This window comes from Filicampus tigris, chromosome 22 (assembly GCF_054856515.1).
Source record: "Filicampus tigris isolate MCC_2025a chromosome 22, RoL_Ftig_1.0, whole genome shotgun sequence".
Lineage (NCBI taxonomy): Eukaryota > Metazoa > Chordata > Actinopteri > Syngnathiformes > Syngnathidae > Filicampus > Filicampus tigris.
In genome coordinates, this window is record NC_141238.1 from 1846920 (window position 1) to 1872690 (window position 25771).

The 25771-nt window shown below is 49.9% G+C and overlaps 1 protein-coding gene across 1 annotated transcript in view; it reads right to left on the reverse strand.

Annotated features, from left to right (window-relative positions):
* magi2a (membrane associated guanylate kinase, WW and PDZ domain containing 2a) overlaps positions 1-25771 on the reverse strand; it is a 51352-nt gene that overhangs the window by 820 nt on the left and 24761 nt on the right. Inside the window, 18 exon segments of the mRNA XM_086021955.1 lie at positions 1228-1366; positions 1475-1627; positions 1699-1906; positions 2448-2676; positions 2953-3138; positions 3211-3426; positions 3513-3705; positions 3881-3990; positions 4072-4116; positions 4466-5032; positions 5750-5932; positions 6570-6827; positions 7253-7374; positions 7649-7706; positions 11007-11086; positions 11857-12052; positions 13090-13314; positions 13505-13624. Of these exon segments, the coding sequence (XP_085878081.1) occupies positions 1228-1366; positions 1475-1627; positions 1699-1906; positions 2448-2676; positions 2953-3138; positions 3211-3426; positions 3513-3705; positions 3881-3990; positions 4072-4116; positions 4466-5032; positions 5750-5932; positions 6570-6827; positions 7253-7374; positions 7649-7706; positions 11007-11086; positions 11857-12052; positions 13090-13314; positions 13505-13624 (3288 nt within the window).

The following is a 25771-nucleotide window of genomic DNA, read 5'->3' on the forward strand; positions in this document are numbered from 1 at the left end:
GGTTAGCGGCTAACCGGCTCACCGTTAGCATAAGTGCCGGATATTGAAGTTACTCGTTTTTTTATTGCTTCAGCCCTACTTCTAAGGCACTTTCAAGCAAACGCTAGCTTTAGCATCCATACATTTCAGCAAAGCTAGTTTGTCTGTGCCACTATATACAGCTGTGTCTCTTTGACGTTTAAACTCACTTTATATCTCTTTCTTTGATGACATACAAAGAGATTTGCTTGCGTCGGAATTGCGCCCGTCTCTCTCACTTTGATGGTTTGGTTGTCTCTTTAGCTTTTGCTTTCTTAAAGGTGAAGGGAAGCACATAGCTTTGTGATTAGCATTAGCGTCGCAAGCCCACGGAACGTCGGCAAATTGGAATAGTCAGCAACAGTTTGAAAGTGAAACGGCGACCACCGACTGCGAGGTTCATTTACACGCATAAATCAAAATTCAAATTGCTACAACGCCTTGAATTATTTTTACGCTTACAAAACGTCTGCCTTTACGTTTACATGCAGCGGCATGCTTAAACTTCCACAGTTACTGTCACAAGCATTTAACAACAGACACACTTTTTACAGGCCGAACTGAAAACGTGTACAAAAGTATCGGGACTTTCCGGAATGTGTCCGAGGCAGATACGCATATAATGTAAAATGAAGAAGCCCAAAGGCCAGTGAATCATTTTAAATTCATTGATTCAAAAGGTGTGTCCCAATACTTTTGTGCAATAGCATTTATGTGGACTTTTGCTGGATGCACAAAAAACACATGATGATGCAATACCACGCCACTGTGCTTATGCTGGGGGGGGGGAAAAAAACCCAACATAATTTGCTGGGGCTGAAATACAAAAAAAAAATAAAATAAAAATCACACCGAGTGCTTGTTTTCTAATATTTATCTACGGGAGAGGGTCAAATCATTAGGAACACACACAGCACAAGAGTGAGTGAAGGTGAGAAGAAGTAAATTTGGCTGGGTCACAAACCGTGTCCTTGGGGTGCCCCATGAGGACGAAATAGGGGGCGCCATGCGTGTCACTTTTCATGCACATGGAGTGAGCGGAAGATACCATTCCTAAAGAAGGGGGGGGGGGCGACAACCTAGAGCAATCAGTTAGTGACACCACGGCGGTTAGCGCGCGGAGAGACAAGATTAGCCGCCCGCGCGTGGCGGGCCCGTGTGATGTTAGCGAGGACGCGTGGCCGGCAGACGGGGGCCCCGCCCACTCACCGTACTCGGGCACCTGTCCCGTGCCCCGCTTCAAGAGGAGACGCACCCGCCTGCCGCCCGACTTGATCAGCTCGATGGCGCGCCCGTGGGTCATGTCCCGCGTGCTCTCGCCGTTGATCTCGATGATCTGGTCGCCCACCTGACGGGAGATCGGCGGGTTCATTTTCAACGGATGTTTCATCGTTGTTTTGACTTAATCATGAGATATGACGTAATCAACGCATTCCATCTTTGGCTGGCCGCGCACCCTCATCCTGCCGTTGCGCAACGCCGGGCCGTCCTCGGCCAGCCTGAGGACGAACAGATCCATCTTGTACTCGCGACCCCCGCGGATGCTGAAGCCGAAACCCTTGAGGCTTTTCTCCAGCTCCACCGTGAAGAAGTCAAAGTCCTGCGACAGCTGACGGCAAAGCGGCCGCGTTGCCGCGGTGACGTGTCGGGAGAGGACGACTCCCGCTTGGCCTGGCTTACCTGCACCGGCGGCATCCGGTAGTCCGGGATGGCGAACTGCGGCCGGTAGTCCAAGAGGGGCGGGTGGCGGTAGTCCAGCGTGGGCGGCTGGCGGTAGTCGGCCACCGGGGGGTGCCGGTAGTCCACCGGCGGCTGCCGGTAGTCGGTGAACGGAGGCTGCCGGATGTCGGGCTTCACGTCCTGCCGGGCTTTCACCTCCGATCTGTAGCTGGCAACGTTTCAGAAAATTACAACAGTGGTGTGGTGTTAAAAAAAAAAAAAAAAAAAAAAGTGGACAATTATAATTATTTTCATGTCGTGTTCATAATTCGTTCGGCTTTTTACATGCAACCAGAAGAAAATAGTTACCTTAGTCTGTGTGATTTTAATTAATTTGATGATTTTTTTTTTAATTAAAAAAAGGGAAACAATGTATGTAATTTTAAATTAATATTTTTAAAAGTCAGAAAATTTTGAAATAAATGCTTCATTTTTTTTGCTTTTCTAACCACAATAAAATAATTCAATAAGAATTTGTGATTCAATTGGTTTATTTTTCCAATAAAAATATTTATAATTTTTTGAACGTACAAAGTGTTTATTTAAAAAAAAAATAAAAAATTCTTATTTTTACATGCGACCAGAATCAAATCTATTTGATTATTTTAGGAATAAAAAATGTTTGAACTTAAAAAAAAATAACATTCCAAAAGCAAAAAAAAACATTTTTGACTTTATCATAAAATTTTGGAGGGTTAAATTGTGACTACCTGCCCTCGTGAGGGTACGTCTGCGTCGGGGGCGCAGGCGGCTGTCTGCCGCCGGGGCTGCGGTGGGCTTTGGCGAGGGACTGGCCCGACTCGGTGGCTGCCGGGCCGGCCTGCGAGCTGACGGCGGCGCTGGGCGGCTGCGTCTCGGGGCTCTGCTGCTGCTGCTGCTGCTGCGCCAGGGGGCTCTGCTTCTCCGAGCTGGGCGCTGACGGCGGGTTGCTCACCTCCGCTACAAGGAGATTGCCAGTGCACAATATCAAATACAATGATGGAAATATTGGCAAAAATTATTCATGATTACATTTTCAACTATATGTATTTAAAAAAAAAAAAGTAATTTAAAGGATAAAAATGCACATTTTGCGATTTCCGTCTCGGAATCGAAAAGTTACTTTCCATTTGATGATTTGGCATCAATTCCCAAATTTTACTCAAGTAAATATCTGTGATGAGCTGCGTGGAAAAGTGTGCAGAAAGTCTTTTGTGGCCGAGGCGGGCGTCGGACCTTCCTGCGGGACGATCCTCAGCGTGACGCTGAGGCCGGCGTCCTTGATGAGCTTGACGATGTCGCCGTGCGGCATGTTGACGATGGACTGGCCGTTGACGGCCAGGATGCGGTCGCCCACCTTCATCTTGGCGCAGCGGTCGGCCGGGCTGCCCTCGATGATGCGCCCGATCTTGTGCGGCACCGCTGCGGGACACCAAAGCCGGCGGCGGCGGCTTAACGGGCGAAACGCCGTCCCGATACTTTGCCGATTCTTACGATTGGTGGCGGGCGCCTCTGGGCGGTTGAGCGAGCTGATGATGACGAAGCCGAAGCCTTCGCTCTCCTTCCGGTGGATGAGGACGTCGCTGGGCTGCGCGCCGGCGGGCGGGGCTCCGTCGGCGGCGGCGTTGGCGTACGTCAGGTCGCTGCGCGGCGAGCTGTGCTGCGTGGACACCGAGCCCGAGTGGCGCCCGTTCTCCTGACACGCGTCGCCTACATGGGGGGGGGGGGGGGGGGGGGGGGGGGTTGGATTCCAGGGTTGCGTTCCTTGAAGCCGGTTTCCTCGGGAGTGAACAAACCTGCGGCCTGCCTCCGCCTCCGGATGAGCATGTTCACTTGTCCGTTGCGGGCGGCGCCGTGCATCAGGTCGATGACGTAGCGGTGCGGCTTGCCCACCACGGGAATGCCGTCGACCAAGAGGAGCTCGTCGCCGGGGCGCAGGCGCCCGTCCACGTCCGCCGGGCTCTTCTCGATGATGGCGCCGATCAAGATCTGCCCGGCAACAGCACAACACGAGCGCTTAAGACTTTTTTTCACCCCCATTTTTCAACAGCAACAGGTGTCTTTTTTTTTTTTTTTTTTTTTTGCTGGAACGTCATCACTATAAATGACAACGCATCCGTATTGCCAAAAAAAAGAGAGCAGGCAACGGCGTCGCCATACGAGCCTTCTCACGTGTCTCCGGACTCACAGGCTGGCCCGCCTCGTCCCCGCCCAGGACCCTGAAGCCGAAGCCGGACTTGTGCCTGCGCAAGTTCACCTCCATGTCCTGGTACTCTGCCGGGTGACAACGGCGCACAACGCCATGAGCGGCCTGCCCGCGCGGCGTCCGCTCGGGAAGCGGCGGAGGTACTTTACCCGACGAGGCGTCCGCGGGAAAAGTCGTCCTCGGGGGGCCCGATTCTGCACAGACAAAGAGGCAAGCCCGCTCCATAAACCAGAAATAAGTCCAGAATATTGCGGGCATCGAGACAGCGTCAGCACACCAAAAAACCTGATCAAGTTGCTACGGCAACAGACGAAACAGAATTTCCCGGAATACGACTAAAAAGTCAACACATGAGATGGACTTACTCGTAGCCCGAATGTGAAACCACAAATGCGATTCCGGCAAAGAATCGAAGGCAAAAAAGAAGTCGCTGCTCGGGCCCCTGTACTTTTTCGCCACGAGGGGCGGAAAAGCAAAGGCAAAGTCGAGGGAAATAAAGACTCAATCCAGATTGGCAAGAAAAATCGTCCAGGCAGTAGCTACCTGTCAGGGGTCTCTGCACCACCAGGCACGTCTCGGCGCCCACCGCGCACTCCTTGAGCATGTCCACCACTTGCGCGTGCGTGAAGCCCAGCACCGCCTGCTTGTTGATCTCCACGATCAGGTCGCCCTCGCTGACCCCGGGGCACCCGGCCGGCTCCAGGACCTGCTTGACGCGCTGGCCGGCCGCGCCGTCGGCGATGGTGAACCCGAAGCCGTCGGCGCCCCTCACCAGGGCCAGCGTCAGCAACTCGCCGTCCGCCGGCGGCGGCGCCGGCGGCTGATCCCGGCCGGCGTCCGGGACCGGGCGGGCCGCGCGCGAGACGTAGTCCAGGTAGCCGTCGTAGCCGGGGCGACCGTTGACCATGAGGGGGCGCTGCTCCATGATGCCCAGCGGGGAGACGACGCCGCCGCCGCCGCCGCCGTCGTCGGGCTCGTAGGGCAACGGGTAACCGCGGCACAGCACCAGCGTCACGCTCTGCCCGATGGGCACCGACTGGAACAGTTTGACCACGTCGGCGTGCGTGGTGCCCAGCACGCACACGTCGTCGATGTACACGATCACGTCGCCTGCGCGCAACAAGGGCGTCGTTAAAAAAAAAAACGGACATTTTCGCGCCTTTTACTCCATACACAAAACACAATTCTTGGACGGCACTTTTTATTGTTGATGCGGGCCTTTCAGGGGCGTGGCCTCGTGAGCGCCGTGGTCGAACTTGCCCCTTTGTGAGGGCGGTCATTTTGTGCATTCGTCCTGTTCATTTAACTGCGGCTCTCCTTGCCCACCCGCGAGGGCATCGCGACGGCGTCATTTGCCCGGCGGGATTGTCGTCGACGGTCAAAAGCAAACGCTCCCCTGGCATTGATTAAAACACAAAGCATGCGCTTGCTCGGTGTCCTTCAGCGCACCTCCAAAAGCGAGCGCGTCGTAAAAGCGGCCGTTAAATATCCGTTTGACGCCGGCCAGGGACATCGGCGAAGGTGACGGCGAGGGAAGACGTCAGCGCTCCACTGACGGGTGTTCTTTAAATTCCCGACCGCGCTCTGTTGGAAGGCTTAAAAAGTTGTGTGTGTGTGGGGGGGGGGGGGGGGGGGGATGCTTGCGTAACGAGGTCATAAAGTCATGATTAATGATGGGAAAGTTGGGACAGTCAAGCCGCAAAAAAGATGCCGTTCCGATTCACATTTTTATCCATTTATCACGAGGCCATTTATTAAACATGGGCAAAAACTTTAGGGCAGTCCACCGACCCCCGTAACGCAATCCCACGAGCGTCCATTTCCTACCTGTGGCCATCTTGGCGTCGGCGGCGGCCGGCCCGTCGGGTATGATGCTCTTCACCTGCAGGAACTCGTCGGGCTCGTCGCCGCCGATGATGGTGAAGCCGAAGCCCATGTTGCTCTTGTGGAGCGCCGTGGACAGGAAGCTGCCTTTCAGCTGCGTGGGGTCGCGCGTGAACAGCGGCTTCTCTGCGAGAGGGGGGGGGGGGGGGGGTGGGGGGCGGGGCAAAACCAACACGGCGGTTACACGCGGGTAAATAAAAACACATCCATGACAGGTAGGATTGGGTTTAAGGGTCTTCAAAGCCGCTGTGGGTTGAGGTGAAAGCTTGTCCAAAAAGTCTGGCAGGGAATGTGGGTGGTGGGACACTAAGAATGCAGGTGTACCCCCCCCCAACCCTTCGTCTCCAAGGAATATGGCGGCCGGGAAGGGGGAGGGAGGCGGTCCCTTCCTGAAGCTGTGGGACCCTAGCCAATGGCATGCTGTCAATCAGGGAAAAGTTCCATTGAGGGGGGGAAAAAAATTCTGGGACGATTCAGGGGAGGAGATAAGCGGCGGGATGGCTCACTTCCTGTCACACCGCCTCAACGGGAAGCAGGAGCTAGCACCACATCTGGTTGTATCGTATCTAATTCATCACGTATAATTGGGACGATTTCTTTTTATTTTTCGGCTCCATACAATGCTGCTGCACCTAATGTATAAAACTTAAGATTTTGTTTTTGCGCCAAAAATTTCTTGCTGCTAGCTCACCTGCCTCAATGGGAATCAGGAGCTAGCATGCTACGTCATTCTTTCGCCTCCGTGGCCACGTCCCCTACTTACTGACGAAACGGCACAAAGGTGAGGGGCTACGGTGGGCACGGGGCTGGCGGTGACGGCGATGGTGGCGGGGGCTCATGTTCATGCGGCGGGTCAGCACGTGTCGCAACGGCGAGACGTCGGCGGCGGCGAAGGGCGAGGGCGGGCGCCGCGCCGCCGGGTGGGAGGACAGGTCGCTCAGGCTGTGGCAGCGCTCCGGCGCCGGGCCCGCGTGGGCGGCCAAGGACCTAGGGAGGGTGGCGCAGGCGCCGCCATCTTGGACTGACATTTGGAGGGGAGGACAGGGTGGAAGAGAAACAGCCTCACTGGGACGTGTTGCCATGGAGACGGGCAACGCCGTCACATCATTGCCGCTTCAGTGGGGTCAACAAGACAAGACAATTTGGTACGCCAATCGAACGCAGGACGTTTTTTTCCACTGGGCAAAAATATTGTGCCATTCTACTAAGAAGACATTTAGGGTTCCGTCCCAATTCTTTTGATGCATGTCGTGTTTTTCTGCTGTTCACCTTCACTTTTGTGTATCAAGAATCAAATTATTCACGCCAAGTTGGATTATTAAGTGATACGTGAACTGGAGGCTGGAGGTCCCTTAAGAGGATATATTGCTGCTGCTGCTGCCGCTGGAAAAAAAAAAAATCCATATTTCCACGAATGAATAAGCGCCGGATGATGATGATGATTACCTCTGTAGATGGCGGGAAGCGGGAGCGAGGAGAGCCCCTGACTTTGCATCTGCTGCTCCTGCTGGAGTCTCCTCTTGGCCTCCAGAACCGGGTTCTCAAACTGGGTCCTCCTGTTTATGTGGCTACAAGAAAAACCTCATCATCATCATCATCATCATCATCATCATCAGTTCGCCCGCTCCGACGGTCCCGACGAGGCACTGCGGCGGGCTCGTCTCTCCCTATGATGATTAATTAAATGGCCCGCCGCCACGTTACGTAAGCGAGCCGCAGAACGGGCATCGCGAGGGGAAGGGAAAAAAAAAAAAATAGATTTTCATATTTGGTTGTGAAATATGTATTCCGAGCAAAAATCGGAGACTTTGCGCCGAGCGCCTTTTGATGGGGCCGACTTACTCCACATAGTAGCTGCCGTAAATGGGGTCGTCGATTTTCTCCCAGCCATACGGAAGCTCTAGAAACAGACATCAAAGAATCGGATTCAGAGAAAAATAACACTCGCTTCGTTCCATTGGACACAAACCGAAGGGTGAAATGACATCAAACAAACATTTTTTTCACACTCATGTTCCTTTCCCCAAAAAGTGCATCAAATGATTAGAAAGAAAAAAATGACTCTAGTGGCTTAATTAAAAACAGCTTAATGTGAAGTACATATTTTGATTTGTCGACGAATACGTTCGACTAAACCCGAGAGTCTGCCCGTCAAAACGAGTCTCGGATTTACTCGAGCATCTTTTCCCCTCAATTTTTCTATATGGTCATTGTGTGCTTACATAATATTATTCCTTGGCCTAGTTTACACACACTCACACTGTGTCCTGTATACTTGCATCCTCCCACACGCAAGAAAAAAAAAAACTATCAAAGGCAAAAGCTGTATCTCTTCCTTTCACTTTCACTTTAAGCCGTCGCTGTCAATTTAGCTCCGGGACGCTAATGCTAGCGCACCAAAGCTACCCGAATGCTTGGGATGTTGACATTTTCCGCTTGAAGACAATGCGGGAAGTTGCGTTAATGATGCGCGCAAGACTGCCCAGAATTTGTGGCTGACAAAAAACAATGGCCAAAGACGGAGCCTAGCTAAGCTAAAATAAGCTAAGCTAAGCTATTTTTCTCATATTTATTTATTTTTTCGAAAGGTAGCATTTTGCAATTTTCGGATAACAAGGGCAGTCCATCAATTGATGCATGCGGGAACGTTGAGAATTTGACATGGTTCCGGACCCACAATCGAACGTAAACAAAAAAGATGGCAGACATCCACGCAATGCTAAGCTAGTGCTATTTGTGTTATGTGGTAATACCGACACACATTTACATTTTCTCAGCTTCGATGCACATTTCTTGGACGAGGTCTGCAATTTCCCAGTTTTGTGGAAGGCACCACACCGGGCTGCCCCCTATTGATTTGCCTCTGATCTTTTCATCGACAAATCATCAATTCAAAAGCTTTCAAGCCATTCCCTCGCCCGCGAGAGCCCTCGCCCCATTTGAGTAGCCTTCCTTAAGTCTCTGGAGGTTATCATTTGTCATATTTCATCATCTTTTAATGCAGAGGCGTGCTAAAAAATGGCCTGTCGGATGTGCGGCTCAAGCGTGTGTATGTGGCTGGCATGAACGCCCCCCCATGCCCAGCTGTGGATTCAATTCCCAGCGTGTTCAAAGTGATAAATAGCGGCGACTGCGGGAAAAAGAAGCCATTTAATTCCCCCCGTGCTTCCTTCCGGAGCGCAGAGTGAGGATCTCAGCAGAAACGCGTCGGCGGAGACCTGGGCCGACCTTCCCATTGATCGGCAACAAGAGCTCGTAAAGAAGCGAGTGTTTCTTTTGTGGCCGGCAAAGTCTTCCGGGTCACGGACGGCCGCAAAGGCGCAATGGGAGGAATTCCTTTCCTTTTGTGAAGGAAGGAAGGCCTTTAACACCGCCTCTTAGGAACATTTCCAGTTGCGGTCAGCGCTTGCGGGATGGACGCCTATAGAATTTGCATCTGATGCATGAGTGTCAAATGTTGATATCGTTTCCATTCTGCTGACATACAATGTCAATAAAATCCCGGCGCCCTTTTACGATACGGTGTCGATACTGATAAATAACTGTCATGATACCACATTGATACAGACATTTAAAAAAAAATTTTTAGGCAAATATTCATATGATAGCAATATGAAAACGATCATCTTAAAAAAAAAAAAGATTTTGCTCCCCGTGTCCGTTTTGTGTCAAACAAATATCGGTCGTTTCTTTTACAGTCCAGTATCGCGACACGAGCATCGAATTCTTAGTCTCACGATTGCGCGTCGACACACGACTTTAAACATCTCAAGTTTTGCGTGGCCAATTTGGACATTTCAACGGCTGCACAATCGCCATCGTAATTGATATCCCCTCCTCTGGTATCAGCGCTGAACGCTAGCAGGCTACCTTTGCGGCCCCACTAAATTCCTTACAGAGTCAATAAGAAGCACATTTGAACACCACCGCTGGTCCAGTAAATCTTTGACGCACCACCCACACTTTAGCCGATGCGTGCGTGCCTGCTCTGGTGTGCGCGCGCGCGCGGCGGAGGTGAGTTATTATCGGGCGAGAAGCAGCAGCAGCGCCCTCCTTCACCTTGAGCGGAGTCATGAGGGGAGGTTTGCGAGGCGAGGCGAGGAGAGGAGTAGTGTTGTCAGCGACATGATTGATGGGTGTATTTGCGGAACATCCACGCACACCTGTGGACGGCAGATTGGAGGCACGCGAGCGCGCGTGCGGGCTTGAACTTTCCGTCCGTGTTGGCTGATGGAGAGCCAATCAGAGCACTGCTCGAGCTGTCAGGGCTCTCCCAACGTATGACGGCGGCCTTTGTTTGATAATCGCACATTGATGAAAGTGCCTGACTACGGAATTATAAAACGCCATCAAGAGATGTTGTCGTTTCATATGGTACCGTACTGTGAAAGAAACGGCGACTACCGAAAATTTGATCGTCATCCAAACTGTTTTGTTATCACACTGAGACTGTAACAACTATAAAATGAATATTTGACGCTCGCGCGTTGTGACTGTAATCGACTTTCTTCCATTTTGCATTCCTGTAGGCGTTTAGTGTCGAACAGAACGTAGGTGAGAGGCGTTTTTATTTCCCAGCCAACGTACGCTCGGCGGGGAAGGAAGACTTTCAAAAACAACATTTTCAGCTCGCTTGGAACAAAAGCAAACAACAAGCACGCCCCGCTTGTTCCCGTCTGCCAAAAGCAAAAGGAGACAGGCGGAAAGGAAAGGAAAGGGAAGTGGGACAAAGGCGCATCCCGATGTGGATGGAGCGAGACGGCAAACGCAAATATCAAGACGATTATGTAACGACGGGGCGGCTGTGATGTGGAAGCGCGCCTTTCAACGCCGCAGTGATGGGAAAGTCTATGCTAACGATAGCGCCGGGGATTCGCAAACTTTGCGCCGTTTATTCCAGAAGACGCATTCATTCCGGAATAAAATTGGATGACACGCTTGAAACACTTTTTCTCCACATCTGCGCTTTTAATTGGCCCGAAGCTACTTTGGGGAGGAGTAATTGCGATGCTATGTTAGCTTAAACGCGACGGCGGTCCCTCTATGTGGTGACAGGTGGCCCCGTTTGTTAAATTCGGTCCATCCCGGGTGTGAGTGCGCTCCCAGCCGCGAATAAAGAATTCTTTGTAAGCAGCGGTGCATCTTAACTCCCAAGTACATAAATAAGACTCCATCCCAGCCAGCGTGTGTGCTAACTCACCGTCCTCCTTGCACTCCTCGGGCGGCTTGGCCTTCTTGGCGAGCCTGGGGTCCAACCACGACGTGGTCTTGGTGTTGTGGCTGTGCAAAGGGACGACAAACAAGAAGTGAGCGAGCGAGCAATGTGCGAGAGAGAGCGAGGCAGGCAGAGCGAGAGAGGTGGGAGCTTCATCGAGTGGCTGCATCGTTTTGGTGAATAGAAGAAGAAAGGGGAGAAAAAAAAAAAAAAAAAAAAAAGGCGATCGATACTTTTAATTTGCTGGCGGCCTCTCATTATGGCGGAATGCAGATGGGAGTGGCTCAATTCAAAAACAATAAAACAGCGGATTAAAAAAAGCAAAAACGAACAAACTAAAACAATTCATTAAAAATTGAAGAATGCATGATTACATGCGTGAAGGATTAGGTTCAGCAACAGGTGGAATTTTTGTCCTGAAACATCACAGCTTCCAAGTATGACAAAATATTTTTAAAATGTAATCACGCAACAACAACAAAATATGATGATGATAATTAGATGATAAACACATACAAAATAATATACAATAAAAAATACTACACTAAAACTATAAATCCCTTTTTTTTTTTTTTTTTTTTTTTTTTTTTAAATACAAATAATATTGTTTTCCTACACAGCAAAGAAAATAAGCAACATTTTTACCAATAATTATTCAAGATAAATTCTGAAACAATCTTTAGAATAAATAATCAAATCTTTTTTTTTTTTTAATTAATCATCATTTCGATGACAATTGACTGACGCCAAGCACCTTTGGAACGTCTGAAACGTTCCCAAGATTTCCCTACGAGAATAAAAACACCCGAGCAGCCGTCCTCAATGTGTCACTCACTCGATGAAGTAAACTTCTCCTTTCTCCGTGTACGCCATCTCCCAGTTGTCGGGTAGCGGGCCCAGCTCGTCGCTCTCCTCCATCTTGGGGAGGACGGCGCTTTTCGGGGAGCGGCCGGGGTCCGCCTCTGCCGGGGCGTCGCCCGGCGGGGGCGACGCCACGCCCGGGCCGCTCTTGTCCTCGTGTTCGCTCGACTCTGCCGTGGCAAAGGGGAGGAGAACAACAAACCCGGTTGAAAAGCCGGCCGCTCTGACCGACTTTGAGGGCCCGTGTGTCAACAAAAGCCCAAGGAGGTTTGTTGAAAAAGCTAATGCTAGCTCAATGCTAACAAACAGTGGAGCAACACAGACAGACAATATACGCATAAGCATATATTCCTTATCCTCTGTGAAGAACGGCTAGTATGACTGCAGCTTCAATTGGGACTGTCATGTAGTATGCTGCCCCTGGTGGCCAAGGTATGTACGCCAGAAAAGAGCGGTACAATATTAGAGATTGCCACATTCATCGTATGGACTTTTTCACCCCCAGGTGAAATGAAATGAAAGCAATCAGAGGCATTTTCGAGAAGAACACCGTCCTACCGAAGCTTTATCGAGGCGGAAAAGCCGATCAGATTTGATTGAAAAAGCCGGCTACCTGCACACGTGGCGGGGGAAATTGCGCACATCCGGGGGAATCCCGATTATCCCGGGAAAATCGGGCTGCGCTAATCTCCAATTACATCAAGTGAGTTCTGGTTAAGAACTCGGATTAGAAACAAAGAGAGACGCCCGAGTGGTGGTTTCTACTGCTATTTCATGCCGATCATTGTCATGACGCCGCACGTCGCAGTTCCGTGCACGGCAAAAAAATTAAAGGATCCTACCTTGTTTAAGATCCTTGCGGTAAAACCAAAACTTCATTCTAGTTTTCTTCGGCTAAAGCAGCGATACTTGCAAATGACTTCCTCCCTCCCTCCGTGTGGCCGGTAACACTGATCGACGCTCTCTACAATTGAAGGGATTTTGGCCGTCTCGCGGGGCCGTAAAGAACAGCTTAGACGGGTCACAGGACCCCAGTGCGGTTTTGGCTTTGGAAATCACAAAAAGAAAAAAAAAAAAACCAAAAACTCAATGCCCCTTTTATGACGCCCCCTTCATGTGATCATGGGATGCTTGCAGAAGAAGAAAAAAGAAATACGGCCGGAATGAATAGAATTGAAATAAACCCATCCGCCACGTCGGGTCTGACCTGGCGTGAGGGCGATGTCGTTGCCGTTGACGACGACGGGCCTCTCCTCTTCCTCCTCCTCGGGTGGCTCGATGCTGGCCTTCTCCATGTCGCTGACCGACTTGTTGCGCTTGCGCTTGCCCTCCGAGCTGGGTCTGGCGCCCGGCAGCAGCAGCAGTCGCTCCGTTACATTTAGCGACGGAGCAGCGGGCTCGACGGGAGGCTTGGGCGTGCCGTAAAAGTTATCTGGAAACACGAGTGAGCAGGCGTTCCTAAGCCATATGCTTGGACGTGATAAAACTACATACAAAAACGTATAAAAGAAGTGGTTCAACACCATGCTTAACGCTAAAAGAGACAGCGCCGCGCAACAAGTAAGCTCGTTATAAATTAAGCGATATTGTCCCGCAAGACGGACACATTCGGGCGCGCTCACCTTCATAGGTTCCGCTCTCAAGCAAGGCGCCGCTTTTCTCCAATTCCATAAAGCGCCGGACGCTGACGAAGTGATAGTCCACCCCGGGGACCTCGCCCTCCTTGGGCTGCCTGGTGGTGCCTGCGGGTGACAAGTGGACGGAGACCCCGTTAGACCTCATCACCACACTGCAAACACACACACACGCGCACTTTAATGGCCTTGAAGAGGAAAGATTAGGACACAGCACAGGTGCAATGCATCAACGCTTATCCATTAAGTGCTTGTCCTCTTTTGTCCTTTTTTCCCTTCAGGAGCAAGAAACCTAAACGGGCAGCGGAAGAAAAGCATTGCGGCTTTCAATGCCACCGCTAAATAAAGAGGGAGAGGTCGCAACAGTGCGGGTTTATTTTTTATGAGCGAGGGTGTTTGTCGCAATTAGGACGCTGTTATTTTGGAGGGCACTCACTGCCATAACGGGCAGCAGAAGGAAAATGAGACAGGTTCAGATTTGTTTGTAGTGGTACATCAAGAGAAATCTAAGCGGCTGAATGGGCAGCGGGAACAAAACGAAAGAGCAGGAACGCTCAAGTCTTGCACTAATACTGAACAAAAAGACAGCATATTGTCGTGCTGGATTAATCGGAACTAGAAAGTTTCTCCTAAATGCTACGGTATCAACATTACTCTGCCTAGATGGGAAGCAGAAGAAAATCTACACGGGACTCGGTAGGGCTTCAGGTGAATTAAGAGCGATTAGTGCACAACGGGACTATTTGAAATATGAAAGCTTGGTGTAAATTGAAGCCTTGAAGTTGGAGGGCGCTGCCTAAATGGGCAGCAGAAAAAAACAAAAATAAAATGGAAACAAGACGCACGTTCAGTGGTGATTCTAATGCCGTCCCCAGTGCCTTAAACCCTCTGTTTTGAGTGTCCAAAAAGTGTCAGCAGGGTCCATTGTACGGCGCGTAATCCGGCCATTAGCCAATTAGGAAGTGAGGGGCAGCCCTAATGCCCCGGCATTAGCGCCACGGATTAGCCAGCGGACAAACGCGCCTGCCGAGGCTGTGCTCGATGAGCCCGAAAGCTGCTTTCTTTGCACTTTGCTCGCCGCGGTGCATATTGGCAGATTTCTCCCATGGTGCGGAGCAAGGGACTTTAATCAACTGTGATTATATATCATTTATGTGGATGGAAAGGGGGCGGGGGCGGGCGATCCGGTGAGCGCAGGAGTCGTTTTGGCTGGACTGATGATGAAAAGTTAATACCCGTCGGGATGGTCTGGAGCACAGCCAGAGGCGCTGATGGCTGCATCTGAGGAGAAGAGACGGGCGGGCGGGCGGGATGGGGGAACTGATTGAGAAGGAGGCGGGTTTATCCGTGCACGTGTAGTCACCTGGTGATGACATCGTTAGGTGGGAAAAAAAAAGCCAGGCAGTGGAATCGGGGGTTGGACTTTTTTGCTTGACGATATATCAGATGCGCTTCATGCCCATTCAGGCGGCAAAACTATTCCGACCCGACTGTCGCTCCCCGTTTGTAGCATCGCTCTGTTTATTTAGCATCAGCATTCGAAACATGACCAAGCCAATGACCTGTTTCAATTTTTTTTTCCGCAGCCCGTCTAGGCAACGCTCTCTTATAAGACTTCATTCAACAAAATTCAACAAAAAGAATAGACCCGCTCCTACACCAAACTGAGCTAGTTTATTCAAGTTTATTCACTTTAGCATTAGCGAGACACATGCGCTTTCATTCTGCAGCCCATTGAGGCAGCTTTCTCCTACTTTAAAGCTTTCTTGTTCCAAAACACGGTAAACACGGCGCGAGGATGCGATGTCAAAGTCCGAGAACCGAGGTCACAAATCAACACTTAATTTCTGGCGAGCGAAGGTCGACGCAGGCAAAAACGGCGAGAAGTAACCGTCCGCTATGTGGCTAACGTCAGGAGGCTGAAGTCGCGTCATTAAAAAAAAACGTTTTATTCATGTTTCCGCTTCAGAAAACGCACTCGTTTATTCCGGGCACGCTACCGATTCTCGCCGCTTGTCGGCTCACATTAGCGCACGGGCCGCCCTTTGCATGTGAAACGCAGCTTTCTGCCCCGCAACCGGTACGTAACAGCCGCATCTCCAGAAGCTTCATTTCAGAGCGCCCGCCCCCGAAGTAGGGCATCAAGTGCGCCGTTCAGGTGGATGACACACAACAACAAGCAACCTACCGCCGTGTCATCTTTTCAACGCCGAACCAGAGCGAGCTTTCCCGTCCTTGGTCGCGGAAAGATTTGAAAGGCTCCTTTCATCGCAGCTCCAGCGCCGTCACTTTGCGATCAAAAGTAGGTCGCAGTCTGCAGTTCGCGGTTCCGTTGGGGGACGCGCGATGATTCAAAGACCACCACCGGGAACTTTTCACAGTTGGGATATCCGACGGGGTGGGAGAGAGAGGGGGAGATTGTGGATGGCTGATGTCATCTGTTTGGTTTTAGAGGGACGAGCGGGAGGGCAGGGGTGGGTTGTCCGCGTCGGGATGGGAACGTGCCGCTGTGTCAGCCTAATCCCGCCGCCGCTACGCTACATTAGCGCACAATGACACAATCTGTTTGCTGGTTAATGCGCCCCCCCCCCCCCCCCCCCCACCCGGGCCTTAAACCAACCGAGATGAGCAGAAACGTCAGGTTGACACTGATCAAACCCCGCCGGCTTGGAGCTTTCTCCAGATATGAACTGGCGGCCCAGCCGGTCAAGAAGTCGGGGATAATCACGGCGCACTAGCCGCCGCTAATCATCTCGGAGCAAGACCTCGTGGCCGCTTTATGACGGAGGTTAAACAATCTCATCAAGATTTGAGAGAAAGGAGGAATTGTCCTTGGGTGTTTACAAGAATATCTACGTTCACTCGAAGACTAAATTGATTTCAATGCTTATGAAAAAAATGTGTGAAGACTTAATTACCAGAGAATACAAAAAGGGTTCATTGAAAACGTGAAATTGTCTGACATCTCGTAAGGAAACAGACCCAATAAAACGTACATTAGGTTCGTTGAGGAATAAATTATTGTTGATTGCTACGTCAATAGGAACGTTTTTGTTTTTTTTTATAATTGTGTACGTTATAGTCTCGTATGTTAGGTTCATTTGAGACTAAACCGTCGGTCTATTCAGTTCAATTCGTATAAAAACGTACATTAGGGTCACGGAAGACTCAATCATCTTCAATGTTTACGAAAATGCGAAGGTTGGGTTTTACGCAAAGCAAGTACGTTTTTAAACAATACCGTTGATCGTCTCCATTCACGAAAAGGTGAACAAACTGTTCGGTTGACTGAAGACTCGACTGTATACGAAAAACAAACTTTAAGTGCGCTCCAAAGAGGGGTGGAAAAAGAGCGACTAGAGCCGTCGTTTGGCTTGATTGTTTTTCCATAGTAAACATCCATCACGGTTGACAGTGACGGGATGTAATTGTTCCTCTTAAACAATCTACGAGCTGCAGACGCATGAACGCGCCGTCCTCCGTAAACGCATTTGCCAGCGTCCCGAAAAGCGTCTTTTGTCACCCGCCGATACAAAGCGCCCATTAGGTCAATATCCAATTACGAGGCCGGCTCAGAGGCCCCTCCCACCTGCCACCTATCTATGCGCCATAGCTCCGTCGGGCGGACAAAAAAAAAATAGAAACCCCCGGCGGAATGCTGCTGGCTGCGCCTCGCTCACTTTAATTGGATCCTTTTAATAGTGCTCACAATGGCCACTCTCAGCAGTGTCATTAGCTTTGTCCGCTGCCTATACTTTCATGGGCGGGCGGATTTCAGCCACTTTCTCACCCGCAGCTCAGATATATGTCTTCGCCAATCCGTTCGTCATGTAATGTAGTTTGAATTTTTCGCTAGCAGGTCCATACTGTCATTGAAAAAAAAAAAAAATAATCTTCAACTTCAAAATATTTTTGGGGTGGCAAACAATTTTTGGGGACAGAAGGTCAATACTGCCATGAACAAAATGACCTTATATTTATTTAAAAAAAAAAAAAAGCGTTTATTAATCCATCATTTGAAAACAATTATATAATTATTTTATCCTTTACTATTGCACACGTGGACATTGCTGGATTATTGATAGTTCATTTTTAGTTTTCTAAAATATTTTTGTGATTAGTCGGGCAGCAGGTTGGTCAATAGTGCCACCAAAAAATACAAATATTTATTTTATATCATAAAATACTGTTGTTTATATTACATTACATGTTTACCCTACTAAATATTTTTCTCGTGCCAGAATTTTTTTCCCATTCTGAACAGTCAAGCAGCTGGTGGCGATTATTGTATGAAAACGAGAAAGAAAATTGACAACTAAAGGAAGAAAAAGACTAATAATCAAAAAGTAGAAATATTAACAAAGTTTTTAAAACAAATATGAAATAAAATAGTGAAAAATACTGTCCATTTATGTCATTTTAATTCAATTCCCATCCAGCACATACTTTGCTAATGTTCTTTTTATGGGCATGATAATGCATTGATTTCTCTTCCCCAAATGCAATGAATCACATCACAGGAGGAGGGAAAAACAATTCCTGACGTGCAGACAGACGGCGGGGTTTCCGCAGCGATTCATTTCTGCCACTTGTGAGGTGATTAGGACGAACCAATCAAATGAATAATAGATGTGCAAAGGCACTCCATGACGGCAGAATCAGAATAACACGGGCCGGAAGAGAGTGGGTGGCAATGTGACACGATGGTTGCGCCAGACATGACGGATTGGAGGTGACACCTCCCAAAAAAATAAATAAATAAAACAAAATAAATAAAAGCACATTTGTTTACTCCAGAAAGTGGATTTTGGAACAGCCATCATCACCAAGACGGATCAGGCCGCCTTTCAAAAGTGACGGGCTCGAAAGTCACATTCACACTCCCCCGTCCGCATTCCCATCGTGTTCTGATGTCGAGCGGAAAACATAAGGCGGCGTGAAATCGCCCGTGCGACCATCTGCCGGCGGCTTAATTAAATACACTTGATTACATTTGAATTCCATGTGCGAACGGCACACGAGAGGGCAACAATAGTGGCGGGGGGGGGGGGGGGGGGGGGGGCGGCGCCCCTTCACCATTTAACTGTTCTACCTCGGCCACCTGCCGGAACGCCGCCGCCGCCGTCATCTGGCACCTCGCGTGGAAAGACGGCGCCGTCCGACGACCAACCCAGTTAGAAGTTTAAAGTGCCGCCATCGACGCAGTCGTCCGCGAAACACCTTCGCTTGATTTGACTTCAAAACTTTGACTTACAAAAAACGGAGACTTTTCGCTCGCGGCTACAATGCTAACTAGCTTGAGGCGGGATTAAAAAACGAGTTATTTCTAACCCATATTGAGTTCGTTTTACCCCATATTAGGCTTCTTTGGATATATTTTAACTAATATCGGGTTACTTCCAACCTAGCAAATGTAAGGGTGTAATAAGAAGAATTTTGGACAAAAGTAATGCACAACATTTAGTGGAAATGCTACATTTTCCGTGGATTACCTTGTTTTTGACCATTATGAAGTAAATTCATGAAAAAAATAAAACCTTTGCAATTATCCTCAGAAAAAAATACTATTATAAAATTAAAAATGTCGGAAAAATGTTGCGCTTTGACCATTTGTTTTAATAATCCAGGACTATGCAAAATAAAACACATTTGACCGCAATGTTAAACAATATGCTTAGTTAAATTACCATGACAAATGACAATAAGATTGAATTTTTCAATCAAAAAAGAGATCAATGCAACAAAAACGTCTTCTTCTCTAAAATTTGAACGCTTCGCACATCCCGTGAGAACTTGAGCAGTGTCACTGCCGCTCAGCTTGCTACCTTCAACCCGTCAAGTGCGTTTAAATCCGCGCGCGAGTGTGCATTGAAGCTCTCGCTCCCAAAAGAGCTTGCGTACGCGCACACGCGCGGCCGCGCGCGCGCGCGCGCGCTAGCAGATAACCACGCAGCCCCGCAGCTCAGCTTAGTGTTCACCTATCTCGCGCCGAGCCAGCGAGAAGCCAAGCGAAGCCACTTATCGCGGACCCTCAGAGCGCCGCATCCTTCGACGACGACGACAACAACAACGTCAGGCAAAAATAAAACCAGACCAAAAGGGAGAAGCAAATAAACCCCTGGTAGAAAACCATGTTTTGCAGACGTAAAAATTCCATGTCCTGGATGTCGCGGGCGAGGGTCGTGACGGAGATAATCCGCCGAATATGAACGTCTCGGCGAGTGATACGGCACAAGTCATTACCAGACGGATTTGGAAGCGCCGGAAAGAGCACAAGTTGCTCTCTCGCCTCATTCCTCAGAAGAACATTGAAAGTAATCAGGCAGGTGTCGATCAAATCCATTCCTGGAGAGGAAGACGCTTCCCAATTTGGCAATCTCGAGGTTCGAGCAGAGTTGACACTTTGGTGTTCCTTTCCAATCTCCAGCAGCACTTGATTTTTCCGGACTGAGCGCATCTCGACTGCGGATAAGTCGCCGCCTTTGTCGCGGTCTGGAATCCAATAAGAGCGTCTCTGCGTTTCCTAAGTGGATGTGACATTACATAATCACCAAGATGAAGGCTTGTCTGAACAGAACGAGGGGGAAGAATCAAAAAAAGAAAAGAAAAAAAAAAAAAAAGGAGTGGGGCGGTGACCTTCCGAAGATGCGGAATACGCAAACCGGGCGCGCGGCGCTGTACCGACCTGCTAATTTAACGACCTTGGTGAGAGTATTGACGGCTAAATTCAATTTCCACGCCGCAGAAGGCATTTGAAACACGACCTGACATTTGAGGCCAGTCGCTCGCGTCGTCGCGGCTGATGTTTGACTTGTTGCCGTAGCGTCAGGAGCCATTATTACGATGGTGATTTCCTGTGCGACTCGGTAAACAAACGCAGTGCAGCTCAGCCTCTGGCTCGTGTGATTTTTGACGTCGCATTATGTCTTCAATGATGCCCACGGGAAGCACGAAAAAAACCAAGCTCGTTTTCTCCACTTTTGAGTCAGAAACCAACTGTTGATTACTACAGAATGGAAAAAGCTAGAAACAACAACCTCCTGCCTACTTTTTTGGTAGGCTCAATGTTATTATTGTCACGGAACAGAATATTTTGGTCACATTTAGTTTTTGTTGAGAAGTGTGTTTTTAGCGCAACTGTCCTTGCTAGCTAAAGGACGCTAAAGTGAAGAAAACGTTTCAAAAAGACATTTTCTTGGTTTCCATTTTTTGCTCGAGACCTAGAAGCCCAACTCGGCGCAAACGACCAAACAGTGTCTGATGAGTCCTCCTTTATTTACGGGCGCCACAAGCGCTAATGTTCAATCCAACTGTCGGAGCCGCTAAGCGCTAACAAGCGCTCGCCGCGGCCAGAGAGGGAACATCCGGAGGTTAACCGCCGCAAACTCCAGATGTCGTCGCCCCCACTCGGGCAGGCGACGGATTATCCTAATTCGCTAATGTGACGTTATCCGCCTCCGGGGTCCATTTTTTTCCCCTCTTTCTGTCTTCACGGTAATTGCGGCTCAGCGGAGCGTCAAAAATGGCCCATCAAGACATTTACCGTCCCGTAGCATCCGCGCGACGTCCCCTCCAATAGCCGCCTCGACCCGCCCGCTACCTGCCGCCTGTTAATGTTTTTTTAAACCTTGCGAGAGGTCGCCACAGGCCGGGACGACTTTGCTAAAAAGCTTGCCCGCGACGACTCCCTCCGGGAAGGCGGCCCGCCGTCTCCATTAGCGAAAGCGCCTAATGCGTCCCGCCTGGTATCGGCCGGCGCGTTGACCTGCGAGGATTGCGTCTTCTTGCCGCCGTTATTGCCTCTGGGACTCGGGGACGTCGGGGCGGGGAAGGGCGGACGCGGCGCGCGTTAATTAGAGCCCAAAGCCCCGTTAGCTGATGACTCGCTTTCGGTCGACCGGTCGGAAAAGTAATCAGCTGCCGTCTTAATGACGTTTTGGCTCCTTCCGAGATGTTATCGTCTAAATATTTGAACAAGGGACATGAGTACTGTCACAGCGGCGTACCGTTACAACTCCTCGTCGACTGACAAACCAACGTAAAAAAAAAAACACGGGCTCGTTCCACCAGCCGAGTACTTCAATCCAAAGATATTCCCAGTTCCGTTTCAGCAAAAGTCTCGTAACAGAAAGTTAAACGGAACGCTGCAGCCAAAGATGCGGCGGAGGAAAAAATAAGCGAGCGCGAGTCAGAGGGTGTTAGGAAGAAGTGGATTCAGTTGTCAAGAGACATAATCGAGGCCAATGCCGACTCGGCGCTGAGCGGCGATGAAGCTCGACATGCATTTTCGCAGCGGCACGAAGCGCTTGACATTTGGAAGGACCTTTTCTCTCCCTGGCTGCCCGGAGACGATTTGGAGCAAGGGTGGGGGGGGGGATGGGGGGGGGGGCGGCAGGACTAAACGGTCCCGTCCTGGCTGCAATCAGAGCGTGTCGCAGGGGTGGAGGAGGACTTTTCGGCGGCGTTTCTCAAAAGTGCATTTTGTACCGCCTTCAGACGGGCCGAGCGGGTTCAATCCAGGTTTTTTTTTTCTCCGCGAGCTCATGCCGACGTTTGCGCTCGCTCTCCGTTAGGCTGACGGAAGAATTCTAATAGCGGCTCGTGAGAGCTTTTCGGTCCGCTTTTCGCTCAATACAATGGCTTCCCAAAGTAGCAATTTGGGCAACGTGGTTGAAAATCAGAGCGAGCTGGCAGGTAAACATCGCGCTCGCCATTTCAACGAGAAGGCAAAGCTATCGCATTGACATACATTACAAAGCCATTCACCGCTTACGCTTGAACCGGCCTTTATCGATGCTTGTTACGCACAAACGACACCTGGAAAACGACATTGCAAGCGGCTGCGCCTTTGTGAGGCGACGGCCAACATTTCAAAGCCACATGAGAAAAAAATGTGCAAAAAATAACCAGCGTATTTAAAAAAAATCTAAATCAAGGAGGGAGCTAATGCAGCAGCGCGAACACTAGCCTTGTTAGCGCGTTAGCGCCACAGATAGGAACCGGGCCTCACGTTACTCGCTTTTCATCAGGCAGCGCTGACGACCGCATAGCAACGCAGTTCGGTCCTTCATTCGGAAATGTGTCGGATCTCGCTTCGGAGCTGCGTCGCGATTGGCCAGCCTGTCGGGAAACACGCCGCTCAACAAAGCATCCCGAAGGCTTTTCTCCGAGTGCCACGCAGAGGCCGCTTGACTTTCTTGAAGGGACTTCAAAAAGACGTCTTCACACCCCCTTTGGGGGTCCGCTTCGATGTTTGGCAACCGCGGCCGAGTGGGCGGCGCCAACTGCCGATTTGACACATGACTGTTGGCTGAGCTGCCGGACCTTGGCGAGGAGGACGGGATTGCAAACACATCGCTGACGAATCACTCGACAGGATGCAGGGAGGTGAGACGCCACCAGAGGTCACTGTCTGCGGCTGTCCTCCAGAGCGGCAGTCCCCAAATTCGAAAGGGCCGGTCGCTGGATTTGTCGGCTCCCCCCTTTCTGAAGAAGCTCATCTTTTTTTACTCACTGGGCTTACTTTTTTTTTTTGTTTGTTTTAACCACCGCTGGTTAGGGACCACTGATGTGGAAGACTCCATTGATTATTTCGACCTCAGCTTGTGCCTTAAAGTCGGGTATGTTTTCTACCGCATGGGAAGAAGCAACCTGGATTTAGAAGAACAAAAGATTCAGGTTCAACCCGCTCATTGATTTCCCTTCAAACGCGGATCCAAACACTCCCTAAAAAACAAGACAAACCCCCGATGATGCACTTTGCTCACAAGAAAAGATCGTGTACATCGGTATCACCGATTTCTCGGGAGAATTTCCCAGTTTGCTGCTGCTACCCCGAAATAAATCGTTTTATGGAATCGACATCTGACATGACAACGGTCAGAAGCAAATCAACACTTTTTGTTGTTAACGTTGGAAATAACGCTCAGTCGGAGCACGCCGGCGGGATATTGCGGGCGGTCAAAACGCCACTTGTCGCTAATGAAGTGCCCGGACCAACTGTGTGCAAAAACGCTGAAAGTTTGATCTAAAAGCTGCGTGACGCAAAGCAGACCGGGGACAATTTTCACGCTGCGCGCGGCCTTTTTAGTCGTCTTGAGGCGTTGCATAAACACTCCGCCGGAGGGCCCAGTGGTCCAAACAAAGCCTTGAAATATTCTGCCATTCAAACGGATGCTTCACTCGAGCACCAGGCGAGAGGGAAGCGGAGATATTTCACTATGAAGTGTAAGTAAACATGCTAAATAAAGAAAAAAAGATTCCTCGGTGCTTTTTAAGCGGTAGCGCGGAGAGGCGAAACGATTCATCTGTCCGAACTTGACATCGAGGGCGGACATTACGAAGGATTTGAAAGAGCGTCGGGGCCTATTTGCTCGAGCACGTTGTGACCATTTGATTCGCGTTACACGGCGCGGTCGCCCCGGCTGCACTTTAAACGTCCTGACGTCTCAATTATTTACTAGCGCGGAAAAAATGCGCTTTGCTTTTTACGCGATGGGGCTCCTTGATCATTTCCTTTCAACTAACGAGCAAAAAACTCAGTAAGCTGCAGAAACCAAAAACATCTAACAGGACTTGATGTAGGAGCAAAAAAAAAAAAAAAAAAAAAAAAAGTCCTTGAGAAAACACACAATCTGACCTAAAAAAGTTGGAATCAAGCGACAAAATGTTGGAAAGTACATCAGAATATCGACGGACTCCCAAAATCGTGGAAAATTCGCTCCCGTCAATTTTGAATGAGGTTGTTTTCACGATATTTTAACTACCGTTTGTTGGTGACTCGCTGAACTACGTTGAAACTACCAAACGACGAAGACATTTTTTCAAGAAATTCAAGTCATTCGATTGTCAGATAATTTTGCTTCAATGAACTGATATAATCGTCACTTCATTACTTTAGTTGCTTGTTTTTTTTTTTTTAGCCGGGCGTCGTTAGCGAGCCTGCCTCACAGTCACCAGATCCAGGTTAGAATCTCAGTGGGGGGTCCACACCTTTAACGACAACGCGGGCGACTGTCTCCATGGCGATGCAAAATAAACGTAAGCCGCCGATGAAATTCAGGAGGAGGAGAGGGCGAGAGACACACGGAGAAGGGTGAGTCGGAAATCCTCGGGGAGAGGCGTGAAGGAACATAGTGTCAGGAAGCTAGCGCCACGGAATACTAATGGCGGGCCACGAGGGAGGGGTGGGGGGCGAGGAAGGGGCTGTGATTTTGCCGCCGCATCTCACTTTCGTCAACAGTGGGCTCGGCCTCAAGTGAGAAAATCGCCTTTGAGCACAAATGTCAAAAGGAGGCAACGGTGACATTAAAGCCGATTGGACCCAAATGTCGGACGGCGGCAAAGGAAAGGACACCAACGGGGTCAATGGCGGGAAAAAAAGCCGATGAGTGCGATAACCTCTGCACATTTGTTACGAGATGTTGACTTTTCGCAAAGGAAACAATCCCCGCGGGCTGACTCTCCTCTCAACTAAGGGTGGCTGGTTGAGGACATTTCAAGTATCGAGTACAGTGAAACCCCGCCTTCCACTCGTCACAAAAGCCACCGATTCCATTTCACAGCCACCGATGGAGATGTTCATCAAGTCCAATTTTGGAAGTGGGACAACTTTAGGCACCCGACGCTCAAACGAAATATGTCGGGTACGAACGTCGCGGCAGGTAGCAGAACTCGTGAGTCGTCAGTCGTGAGAACAGATGACGCAATCCGCGGAGCGAATGAAGAACGCCATGTAAAAAAGCCAAAGAAAACTCTTAGCGAGCTGTGAAAAAAGCTTCCATGGCCAAACGTGTTTCTTGACCGCGCAGCGCCTTTGCATTTTGCTGAAAATGTCAACATTCATGAGCAGGGAGTTCAAACAACCCCCCCCCCCGAATTGTGCGCCTTCTCCTTCCACCACTCGGGAATGTCAACACCGCCGCATTTCCCCGCCTCGCCAACGCAGACGTGTGGACAGAGCGCGACCTCGCAAAGTCGCTCGGCCAAGAAACTTCGAGCAAACGCGCAAAAACAAGCACCCCTCTTGATACTTTTTCTGCGCAGTCCGACATCCTGCATTTCGGGAGCGGGTGGGGGGGAGGGGGCGTGGGGTTATGATCGATGAGGCGACCAGAAAGTCGCTTTGATGGTAATTGCTTTATTTGACTCGGCTGTGGTGCATTGGCGCCACAAAGCGCAGGCTGGGCGATTTATCCCGCGAGCATCAGAACGTGGGTGAACATGCGCGCAAAAGGGCGAAATCTTTGTCAGCCG